This window comes from Aplidium turbinatum, chromosome 8 (genome assembly GCF_918807975.1).
Source record: "Aplidium turbinatum chromosome 8, kaAplTurb1.1, whole genome shotgun sequence".
Classification (NCBI taxonomy): domain Eukaryota; kingdom Metazoa; phylum Chordata; class Ascidiacea; order Aplousobranchia; family Polyclinidae; genus Aplidium; species Aplidium turbinatum.
The window spans coordinates 20,183,600-20,195,622 of record NC_137479.1 but is presented as its reverse complement, the minus strand read 5'-3'; the positions used below and the strand labels follow the sequence as shown (position 1 = coordinate 20,195,622).

Genomic DNA, 12,023 nt, shown 5'->3' with positions numbered 1-12,023 from the left:
TTACATATGATGCAAATTTGATTAAATTACAGCACTAGCAAGGTCATTGAACCCTGAACAACTGTTTTTCAATAATTAATGTATTCTTTGCAATTATAGGCTTGACAGCAGAGTCTATGGATGAAATAGGCCTGCGCAAATAAGCCTACTACTTCGCTCAATCTACCTAACATTGGCGTTACTAAAAAATGCACAATCAAAAACATCCTTGCGCTAACTTAACATCCTTTTTTTCTGTTGGAAAAAGTCTCGTCTGCTGTGTTTTAACTGTCAAGACTAGAGATGTAAAAAAACGGTTTTTTTTGTTTTTAAAAAAAACGAGCTCGTTTTTTTTGTTTTTTATCGTTTTTTTTGTTTTTTATTCGTTTTTTTTGTTTTTTTTGTTTTTTTTACCTATTTTTTTATTAAATGTCACAATATGCAGCAATTAGGGTAAACTCATTGCAATAGCGTCTCTTTCAACAAAAAAATAGTCTCATAACTCGTATAACATCTTTCAAATGAGACAATATGTCTCTCAAGTCTCAACACACGAGCCATAAAGGTTTCTCATCGTCTCAAATAGTAACACAGTGTCCTATGGTTGGCACATCTCAAGTATTGTCTGTAATTTGGTTCAGCCAGTTGTTAAATGCAGTACCACACTCGTGTACAGTTTCGAAGCCACCTGGGATTTTGGTTAATGGGCATGTTACGTTAGGACCAGGTGGTCAGGGTCCTGTTTCTCTACTTCACAAAGGCACTTTTCACCAGCACACCACACCATTACCAGTACAACGTCAAGAGATTGTTCCAGTTGATGTGCATTTGGTGCAAACGTGATGAAAATCACACAAGCGGTTCTCGAGTTATAAGTGAAATAACCTTAGCCACTAAGTGGCTTTATAGATAAGGAGCAATAGAAAAACGGCCATATCTCAAGAACCGCTCAACATATTTACATAAGTTTTAGCTCTACCCCCATGTTTTATGGGGTGGGCTATCTGTTTATGAATATTAAAACAAGTTTTGGCTACTACTTTTTGAGCTAAAAAGAAATTAACCTCTTGTCGATACGCACCAATAAAACCATGGTGCGTAAATTAAAAAAAAAAATAATTGGGTAGAAGAAATATTGATGACAAGTTTGGCAAAAGCAGTGTAGTGCTAAAGTCCCAACTTTTAGCCCAAATCACATTTAAATGTAGTGAAAGATGGAAACGTTTTGATGTTTTTTTATTTTCCCTGAAGAGATTCAATAATCCTTTGTGACGTCATAGTCATGTTTGTTTTCCCTTAATCACACCATTGTGCTGTCATAGACATGTTTAAAAGAAGTATGGTTATTGGTTGCACTTAATCCATCCAATTTGAACTAGTTTGCAGAACTTTGAGACTTTAGCACTTTTTTTGTTTTTGCCTAACTTTTCGTCAATCTTTCCTCTGCCCAATAAAAAAAATTAAAGTTTGCATCATGGTTTTATTGGTACGTAACGACAAGAGGTCAATTTCTTTTTATCTCAAAAAACAGTAGGCCTAGTTCTCAAATAAAATAAGTTTTCATCTTTGATGTTTGTTTTGTATCTTTATCCTGCATTGTGGGAATATGGGTAAAACTTTATTCTTGTCAGGAAAAGCATTATAAAGCATTTATTCACTATGTGAACACTGAGCACTGAGCAGTGCTGAAAAACTCCACTTTAAAGGAAAAATTTCTTCATTCAAGGTTGGTAGAATGGTAGTTACTAGCAATAGTCAACATGGGTGGTGGGCATTTGAAAGGAACATTAACCTAAACCTTTTCTGACAAATGCACTAACTTTTGACAGCTAAAAATATCAGTGATAAGGTCTCTTGCATTATATGTCCCAAATAATCTGCAAGAAGCATCAATGACGAAGTGTCCAATCCAAGATCTTACAACACACGAAAAGAATACTTCTGTTTCAACATTTATAAAGCATATACATCGTTGGCAAGCTATCAGTTACAAAACATGTTTAAACAAGCTATTGGCAATAGCTTGCATTAGTAAATTACCACGTCCACAAACAAGGTAAATGTGTGTACTGAATACTGCCACCTTGTTTTGTCAAAATTTCGTCAACCCATTGTGTGTGTACAAGAATAACCAGTACCACAGTATACTAACATCATAGGCTAACTTCCATAAAAGGAAAAAGAAATTAACTCATCTACATTATGTCATGTATCAAATTTCATTAATTCAATGTTTGTCAGGTCTACTGCCACAAACATGCCAGAGAATGAAGAAGAAAGCGAAACAACATAGGTCCTCATAGGACTATGCAAGAACATATGCTGCCAAACACAAACACTTAGGAATTTCAGCACACCAATAAAACTATTTTTAGTAATTTAATGTTTTTCAAGAGCACTATAATGAAACTAAGCTGTAAATTGCAAAAAAATTGCAACTTTTTCAGAAAAATATGAAAAAAAACAAAAAAAACAAAAAAACGAGTGTTTTTTTTGGCTCAAGTTTTTTTTGAAAAAAAACACGTTTTTTTTAAAAAAAAACGGTTCGTTTTTTTTGCATTTACATCTCTAGTCAAGACACCCGAGAGGAATATTGAAGGCGGTAGTCTCAGTTACATTTTCCGCATGACTGGTTTGTCTGAACTGAACGTGATCAACAGGTAAAACGAGTTCACTTGACTGCCGAGCCGAAGTAATAATAACACTGGTGACCGGTCTACAAGAAATGATCACTGCAATAAGCAGTAACCACGTGATATTGGAGTGTCTTTCTCGAAACTTTCTGACTTGTAGGCACAGATTGGCATGCTGATTGTTAATGTTTTTTTGTTTCTTTTATTTAATTACTAAACAAAGTTCAAAGCAAGAATTGAGATTGTTGTCATGCTAAGCTATAGTTATTCGTAGCCAGTGTAATATTTGTTAAAATTAGCATTGTTTTTGGAAGCTTGAGTTGTGCAAGGTAGCTTTCAAGTTGGAGTGTTTTTGTTATGAGCATAGCTAGCCCCGTTAGCTCAGTGGTTACGCGCCTGGCTCAAAATCACGCGGCGCTGGTTCGACTCTCGGGTTTGCGCTTGAGCAACCCATTTCTGCCTTTTCAGGACTGCTTTCCATTCAGCGGCACCTACTGAATGGAATTATTTCCTGGCAATAAAACTTCAACGATCGGAAAACTTCACTCTGCCAATCTCGGTAACCGGCCCTGCGTCAAGAGCCTCTACAAGTAGCCTGTGCAAAACTACCAGGAATAACCAATCAAGGCTTTGTCAAGTCCGAGGATAAAGATTCAAAACCAACCAGTCAGCGACTACAACAAGTATGTGTACCATACCCAGTAGCAGGGGCTCCGAGGAGGGCCTAGCATAACATTGTAAAGGAAAAATGAATAGTACGTACCCCTGGTTAAGAACCCCTAGATTCTAGCCTATGCTAAAAATACCAGTTACAACAATGTCGATTCGCATCATGATTGGAATCAATAGGCTACTAGCCTGGCACGCAGACTTGTCAAGAAGAGGAGACATTAGCCTATCTCTTACCAAGCAACGGCTCTTTGAGATAAGGAGCTCTTACTGATTGATGAACCGACGAGATTCTTCAAATAGATTGATTGAGTCTTTATCCTCGGACTGGGAAAGCTTCTTGCAGAGCTTAATCCTGGCAGTTTCGCATGGGCTACTTGTAGCCTAGAGGCGTAATGAAGTTTCCGATGGTTGAAGTATTCTTGCCGGGGAACTATTCCATCCATTAGATGCCGCTGAATGGAGAGCAGTCCTGAACGTGCGTTGCTCAAGCGCAGACCCTGAGAGTCGAACCAGCGCCGCTTGATTTTGAAGCTTCTTCGTTCCAGAAGTCACGCGCTAACCAACTGAGCTATCGGGGCGGACATATGATAGAAAAGTGATATAATGATAAATAAATGATATAAAAGTGTGGCCACCAAAGGAAAATCCTACAAGCGGGAGGAAGCGCCGAAGCGTTTTCAAAAATGAAAAATTCAACAAATTCAAAGCATTGTGTGTCTTAAAACTAAACGTGATAGAGAAAAACTTTCAGCGGCTGAAATTCTGCTAAGATCACCTATTGTCATGATCTGTGATCTTTATAAAAAACAACAAACTTTGGTAGACCAGTGTAGGCTACAACAGCTAAGTTTTTTTTAGCGACAGGGCTCATTTTTAATTTTATATCAGGTTTACGATGTCATCACATTATTAGGCTACCAGAAATTGTCAAAACCAACCTGACCCCGACGTGCTCGCGCAGCTCAACCACCAGCCTCTACTGGTAAAAGTCAGAAGGCACTCGTACGTTTGGATACGAGACAAACCACTGTCATAAACTGATTTTAGATGCTCTAAAAACATACCGGTACTACCGTGCTGTACCGGTACAATTTTCTTCACCTCCTACAAGATAAGCCGCCAAATTCAAAATTTCACCAAAATAAATAAATGTCGAAGAATTTGAGAACAGCTCCCCTATAGGACGATATGGTATTGTCATAAGTCTGCTGATGAACCACTACATTTAGCCTACTTGCTGGTCATTAGTAACGTTGACAGGGGGGTAATTATTTTTAGACCTTGAATCATTTTAGGGTCACGGAATGCTTCAAGAACGGACAAGAACAAAAAAAACACCACACATTCTTTGGAGTATTGTTTTTGAAGGTGCCTTGTTTGGGGGACCGGGCTTCCAATCGGCACAGAGCCCAAAATATTCTTTCAACGGCCATACCGGTGGTGTTTGTGAAAAACTTGTCAGAGTAACACACAGGCATGTACTGTACACTGTCACAAGACATTTATTACTTTTCACAGTAAATTGCCAAAAGGGTATGTATAAAATGCTACACCAGAAAACGTTAAAAGGCAGGTCGTACAGAATGTAGGAGACAATTATAAACATCATCGTGTAATATCAGTAAAACCTTTGCTTTACCTTAATATCTTAAACGTCGGCTCAGATATTCTTAATTTTTGGGCTACCGAAGTCAACAAAAGTTTAATATGAACTTCACTTGAACATTTGAATTAATAAATACTTAACAGCAACAAGTAACATATAGTCAGAGGTGGGCAGTAGCACGCTACTTTTTTGGTAGATGTAGCGCCGCTACATTTATGTTGGAGTAACGACGCTACTTTTTTCCAATGTACAGGCTAATACCGGTAGCGGAGAGGCGCTACATTTCTTTCAATCGCACTTCCTACTACTACTGCGGAAAGCTCACTGCTTGCAGTTTGAGCACTTTGGCAAGGTTGGCAGTAGTAGGCTACCATTTTTGGAGCTTAGGTTCCACAAGAAACGGTGTGCACTGTCTGCACTAATTTGGACATTAGATGAATTGCAGTTAAGCAGTAATTGCACTAAGTGATTATTTCCACATCAGATGTAACTAATTTGCTTCCAGATATTCTGAGAAACAGCCAGCAATAAAATCAGCGCAGTTCAAAGGCAGTTGGTACAATACAAAATTAAAAATACAATCGACAAAGAAAGCCATTGCAATTACGAATTTTCGTTGTGGAATGGAATACCTACAGTACGCATTGTTTCCACATTGATCAATGTTATGATTGTAAAATAAGCGACCACTGTGACAAAAACATAAAGCACCGGCACTGATCGTCAAAACAAAACTGGAAATAGTTCAGAACAGTTGTTCAACAATTTGTACACCATATCTCAGTAGCGATATGGTTGGAATACTTGTAAGCAAGGCACCCCTATCCCAAACAGCAAATCAACCATTTTTAACGTCTGCAGGGGTAGAATCAATGTAAAAAACGGTTGATTTGCTGTCTGAAATGTGTAACAAAAATGCTCCATGCTCTCAATCATCAATAGAGATGTCTCTGAAAAGGTAACTCATACTCTCCCCGTGATGAATTCTTCGGATAGCTTCGGAAAGGATAAACGAAATGTCAACAGTTTTTATCTTGTGGCATTGCAACTTTTGGAGCTCATGAGGCACAGAGTTTGTTACCACAACCTGAAAAATGATACAGAAATAAAATAACAGATGATCCATAAAGCGAAAAAAAAAAATTGAATATTTCAAGAAAAACTAGGCTACTAAAATTAATCCAAAATTTTTAGCCAAATCAGTACCGGTGCAAAAATTGTTGTTTGGCATTAGCTTATCAGGTTAGGGTTAATGCCACTCATGAAATGCATGCTTTTAACTAAGCGAATCACCACCAACAGCTTAACTAAGAACCGATACCTCATCAATGTTGGAATCTTCCAAAATGCTTGGCGCGTCTGATGACAGGAGGCCGTGTGTTGCCATTACGTAAACCTGAAAATTTTTAGAAACTAAGTTAGTATTCAGTGGACACATGCTATCAATTTACATTGCCTTCATCAGAAAAATACACATATATATACAAAACTTTCTTTCAGCTTTGAAGCTTTTTCACTGCGACTTATTAAAAAATGTGAATGGATATTAAATTATTTTATGTGAACAACAAAACAGCACCTGGTATTACAAACAATGTCTCATGCAAGCTACATAAACGTATAAAACTAGGCAATGAAAGTATGTACCTTGTATGCCCCCCTCTCTTTTAGAATATCCGCTGCAGCAACAAACGAATCAACGTCGTCTATGATGTCATCCTACGAATATAAAAATTTATACAACTTTCATTTTGAAAACAACACTGACTCATTTTTTTATGCGAATGTGCGTCAGCACTTACAACAATAATGGCGATTTTTCCACCGACATCCCCAACGACGTTAATGGGAGGTTTTTCTTTGGCAGTCAAAACTGAAACGCAGGAAAATGACATGAAACGCGTCGTCGATGTTTATAATTCTTCATAATAATAATAAGTTTAGTCTACAGTCTACAGCATTGATCTTAGCAGTTATTTTCTTAATATTTAACATGGAAATAGAAACTAATTTCCAATAAAATACAAACAACAATATACATAAAATTCAATTAAACAGCTTCCGTTTTTTTTTATGTCATCTTAGATAAGATTGTCATGCATTTTGTTAAAGTAAAACTTTTTCAAAAGGACAGACGGAAGCTTATGAATTCTGTTGTGTATCTGAAAATCAACATCCACAATAAAGTAAACCAAGAGAGAAAAGAAACTACTGTAGTAACAAAGCAAATTTATAGCGGTGTCGCTCTGCAAAGTAGCTTGAGAAAATGTACACAAGTGAAATAAAAATCATTGCGTACGTGGTATCTCAAGCGTCTCAAAGTGGCCTGTGGAAACGGTTCTGATCCGAGATAATGACAACGTGCTTCGGGAAGATTCTAAAAAAATAATTCATTTCTGTTTTCAACTTATCAACAACGGAAGAAAAGTGACAACTGCGGTATACGCGTAAACGACGGCTTTATAACATACAAAAATAAATAGCTGCTGTTGGAGTTAAAACAGAATCATTTCCGCAGTTACGAAGGCCACAAGCATAAGGATACTACGTTTACTTGAGAATATGCTGCAAAATGTAAATGGTTGGAATTTAGTTTAAAAAAGTTAATAACAAACAACACACCTCCACCCGGTGGTGAAAGTGTTTGAGGTCTTCGTGGACCATCACCGGATGCTCCATCTGTAGATGGTGGAGGAGAGTATCGACCATCTTCTTGGTCAGATTCAAAATCTTGAGGTTCACCATGGATCACAGCAATTCCTAACCTCAAACGTTCGGCATAAGATTGGGCTTTTTTAGCAGAAGCAGGTGTTTTTGCAACAATAACTGCATTTCTGTAATCTGGTATCTGAATGACAAGAATAACATGGTGAAAGTTCACCAAAAAGTTGAAATGTGCTTGTGATCATTTTCATTTACGGACTTCAACAGTGAGTTCATGCAGCTACAACCTAACAAAAATTGTTTCTTCCCAGAAAAAGAAGTGACAGCAAGTTTAACTGTTGGACAGTTTGTGCTGTACAGGTAAGTAGATATTTTATATTTTAAATCTTTGATTATCCAGCCAGGAATGTTGAGTGACGACACGTTGAAAATGAAACTGTCTATCTATTGTAATAACTCAAGGTAGATAAATCAACAGTCATCAGAAAACCACATAGACGTTTCAGACTAAGTATTTGTAAATAAATATGAACCCAAGTTACAACCACAATTGGATACGTGTATTCCAGAAGAGTCCAATTCCCATATTATGTGTTTTGGAGATAAATGGGTTTTAATTATTTAGATTATTTGCTTTTGTGATGGAATTTCGATAATAATCATTAATGCCTATTGCCTAGGTATACTGGTAAGAAGATAATGCCTGAAAATTTCACTCGTTGAAGATTCTGTGGAGAAACTACGGAAAAGTTGAAACCCAATTGCTGGAGTTAGGCCTTTCTTAAAATCAACGGAAACATTGACGAGATATTTTTCATGTTTAGGCTTAAAATAAAAAACTGGTCGTTTTTTCAGGTGTCGTTTAGAAGAGATTCAAAGGAATCGAAAAAGCACAAGAAGTGAAACTTCAAAAATATGGAGTTAAGCCCTTTTCGAATTCACGTAGCCTACTCAATTACAACTTGACAATATTCATTGCAAGTAGTAATTAATTCAAAGTCAAAAACCTGGTCTTTAATGTATTGGATTAAAAAAGGAGAGCCCCTTAAATTGTCAACCGGACATTGGAAGAATCCCTGAACCTCTTTTTGATGCAAATCCATGGTGATGATGTGATGGAAACCTATAAATTGAAGCATAAGCTGTAATTGAAAAGGTTTCACTGACAATCTTATGAACAATTGAACATCATATCTGTTTAAGTTTAAAATATTTTCAAGACCTCACTAGAGAAACTGATTAGATAGCCTAGCCTATATTGCTTGGTATGTTATGTGTGAGTGTGTCACAACTAAAAGATAAGTGCACATAAATAGTAAATATAATATGTCATGACAATAAACATGTTGCAAATTAATGCAAAATGATATGGTTAGCAAGCAAACATACAATATTTAAAAACTTGGATTAGTAATAATGTTAAAATTGTTCAGTTCAGTTTGTTTTTATTTCTGACCATCACAACGAAAAAAACAATACATGACAGACATAGCAGAGGTCCTATAACTTCTTACTTTAATAACACAATAAAACGTTCAAGCTGACAAAAAGTAAACATATTGCAATGTAATATTACATTGAACCTGCTTTGCACAACATTGAAGCCACCAGCTTGGATACAACAGAACCTCTTTTTCTCATTTTACATTGCTTGGAATATGGAAGATAAGGAATAACTCCAACCATACGTTTAGCCGAAGATGTTTTGCAAGCATAGGCCATAATTAAAAGTTCCATCACAGCATCATTGACATCTCTGAAATTTTAAGTATAATACGGTAGCTTTTAATAGATATTTTTCTTGTCATGTAAATAGCCTATGAGAAAGCCAAAGTTAAGTTGACCAATGCCTACTTAAGAAAGAGGTTGAGTATAGCATAAGACAAGATGTATTAGGATTTAGGAGTACAAAGTGAGGGTGCAATCTCTCTTTCATAGTTATGGGACCACATAGCTGCTTTGAGTCAAGTTTACTTGACGGTAATATTTAAACCTTGGTTACATTGCATGCTCACTTGAACACAGTAGCCTACTTCTTGTTCTGAACAGTAAAAAGAGTTGTAAAACTTTGCAGATTCCACATTTTAGGCCTGCGCACAACACTTAGGTACATGCCAACTAAGCACCCTCACCGTAACGTTTGGCAATTTAGGTACCGACACTAGGTTATTCTAAGAGTGTGTTTTCTAATTGCGGCTGTGACAGCATAGTAGCCTAGCGTATATGCAATATGCATGCATCATCAGCATTCCAATAATCAGTAGATTGTTATTTAACTATTATTCTAAAATTACTGTTGAAGACTTTCCTTTTGTAAGTTGGCAGGGTACAGAATGCTTTGTACTTGTAGACAAAAAGATAATAGTGCCTTAAAATGCAGCAAAAACATGTCTAGCAAGCTCTTCTTGTTTGAACAGATACGGAAGGATGAAAAGTTTGTATAAAGCAAAAAATATACACAAAAATTGTATGTAAAAAACAAACAATTCTAAAAGTTGATGATAAGTTAAGGTTCTATGTGGAAGTTGAATTTTAGGCTCCTCCTCAAAGAAACTCCTTTGTTTAACGGGAACAAGTGATTTGCCTAAGTTAGTCGCCTTTTGTCAGATGTTTCCAGGGTGCATTAATATCAACTTTTAAGTGAAAAGCATCAACCTGCCAAGCTGAAAAAGATAAAATAATTTATAGCTGTAGTTTTGAAAACAATCGTTGATACCGGTATAGGTTTGAAACATATCCTGCTGTCACAATCACCAAACAGCCAATAAAACAAACCATACGGTAATGCGTAACACCTAAATTTCCAGCACCACAATGAGGTAGAACTTAAACAGTAAAACTGCTTGGCACCTAAATGGAATACACTTACTGTATGTGCCCAAACTTCATGCTCAAAAATCGGTTATAAATATAAGTCATAGTACAGTATTAATTCAATGTTGTTTTAACCTACACAAGAATATCACAAATGTACCACACTAAGCAGTCAGTTGCATGGCCTTTTTATCAAATTGGATAATTAGCCTAAGAACAATTAAAATGAAATAGGTATATCATAGGTATGCCAATACATGAAAGTGTAAACGTACTGTCAATACCAACCTGCATCCAGTCTGCAAAATGTAAACATCTTTTCCTCTCACTGATTCACCAATTTCAACTTGAGTTTCTTTGTTTGGATTTTGGTAAACAGCACATGTCCCAATATTGATGCATAGTCGACTGTCAACAACAGTAAATTAAAAAGAGATGTTTTGTATTCAAGTCTACTGCATAGATACAAAGTAGGCTAAGATCTTTCACATTATGAAGTTGTGAAGGGATTCATGGTTAAAAGCTCTAAATATTTCAAGCTCCACTTTAGACATTCCAAAATCCAACCAACTTCACACCTCTGCACAACAACTGTTCATTTCTGATTGCTATTTAGCATTTCGAATGTATCGTATATATTATATACGGTAGCGGTAGCCTACAATATTATGTCGTTTCTATATTAGTTGCCACTAGCCGGATGAATAGTGACAATGCATTCGTGATGCTTGAAAGAACGTCAGTTTGACACTGCTCCAAAGCTTGCGGCTGTGCCTTGGCAGAAACACTCAATGGCATGCCAAAATAAAATGAGCAACAACTTGAAGACTATATGTCCTTTCTCTGCTTCCTATTGACTATTACCAGGTATGTTGCATCTGTGATCACAGTTATTGTGACAATAAGCGAAAAATAAAAATATGATCCTTACTGCAATACCTTATTGAAAAACAATTTAATGGCAAGAGTTTATAGAAAATATTTCTTTCCACAATTACTGGAGTGAGGTTTGATAAACTAGTTGTTATGGTGGCCGACAACAAAGCCTAACTTGTTGGTGACACCCAAAATGGTATTTCAATCTACTTGTTGTTCCATAAATACAGTAGTCTTTTCTATCAGTAGTTGCAACATTCATCAGATCAATGTTGCAACTACTGCTCCAAAGTACAATAGCCTAACCTTGATGAACACCCAAAGTACGGTACTCAGTACGGTACCCTATCCATATGTGCTATAGTGTCATTTTCCATCAATAGGCTACCAAATACAACAAAAAGTTTCATACATTAACGGTTGTTGATAAAATATACGGTAACTTACTTTGCAACAAGCCTTGCAAGCTCAAGATGTGAATTTCCAGTAAACAAAATTATTTCTCTTCCGGATTGTGGAAAAGTATTCATTTTTATGAACTAATTTTGGCTACTTATAATTATATAGGCTATATACCTATCACAGATTTACACAGTTTAATGTAAATTTGAAACAAATAAGTTTACTTTTACAAAGTGGCTATTTTTACCCACTTGTTGCCATGGTTATAATCAGGTGTTGCCAGAGTTAGAATTAAAGTTAGGAAGGGTTAGAGTTAGGAATCTGGTTAGGGTTTTGATCTTTGCTCAGGACTAAAAAAAAATTTCAAAATGCAAGAT

The 12,023-nt window shown here is 36.3% G+C and overlaps 1 protein-coding gene across 1 annotated transcript; it reads right to left on the bottom strand.

Moving 5' to 3' along the window:
* Positions 1 to 4,771: 4,771 nt before the first annotated feature.
* LOC145775155 (phosphoribosyl pyrophosphate synthase-associated protein 2-like) lies at positions 4,772 to 11,821 on the bottom strand. The gene is made up of 10 exons (XM_082586388.1): positions 11,692 to 11,821; positions 10,657 to 10,776; positions 9,138 to 9,310; positions 8,562 to 8,677; positions 7,513 to 7,738; positions 7,190 to 7,267; positions 6,693 to 6,763; positions 6,538 to 6,609; positions 6,212 to 6,286; positions 4,772 to 5,977 (listed from the first exon to the last, which is right to left on the bottom strand). The coding sequence occupies exons 1-10, from the start codon at positions 11,772 to 11,774 to the stop codon at positions 5,819 to 5,821; spliced, it is 1,173 nt and encodes a 390-aa protein (XP_082442514.1). The 5' UTR covers positions 11,775 to 11,821; the 3' UTR covers positions 4,772 to 5,818.
* Between the last annotated feature and the right edge of the window lie 202 nt (positions 11,822 to 12,023).

Excerpts from the sequence above, each read along its gene's own strand:
- LOC145775155 (XM_082586388.1), bottom strand. The coding sequence starts at position 11,774 with ATGAATACTTTTCCACAATCCGGAAGAGAAATAATTTTGTTTACTGGA. Across the intron at positions 9,311-10,656 it reads ATTTTGCAGACTGGATGCAG|AGATGTCAATGATGCTGTGA; the intron begins GTTGGTATTGAC and ends TTAAAATTTCAG. Across the intron at positions 7,739-8,561 it reads TCCAATACATTAAAGACCAG|ATACCAGATTACAGAAATGC; the intron begins GTTTTTGACTTT and ends CTTGTCATTCAG.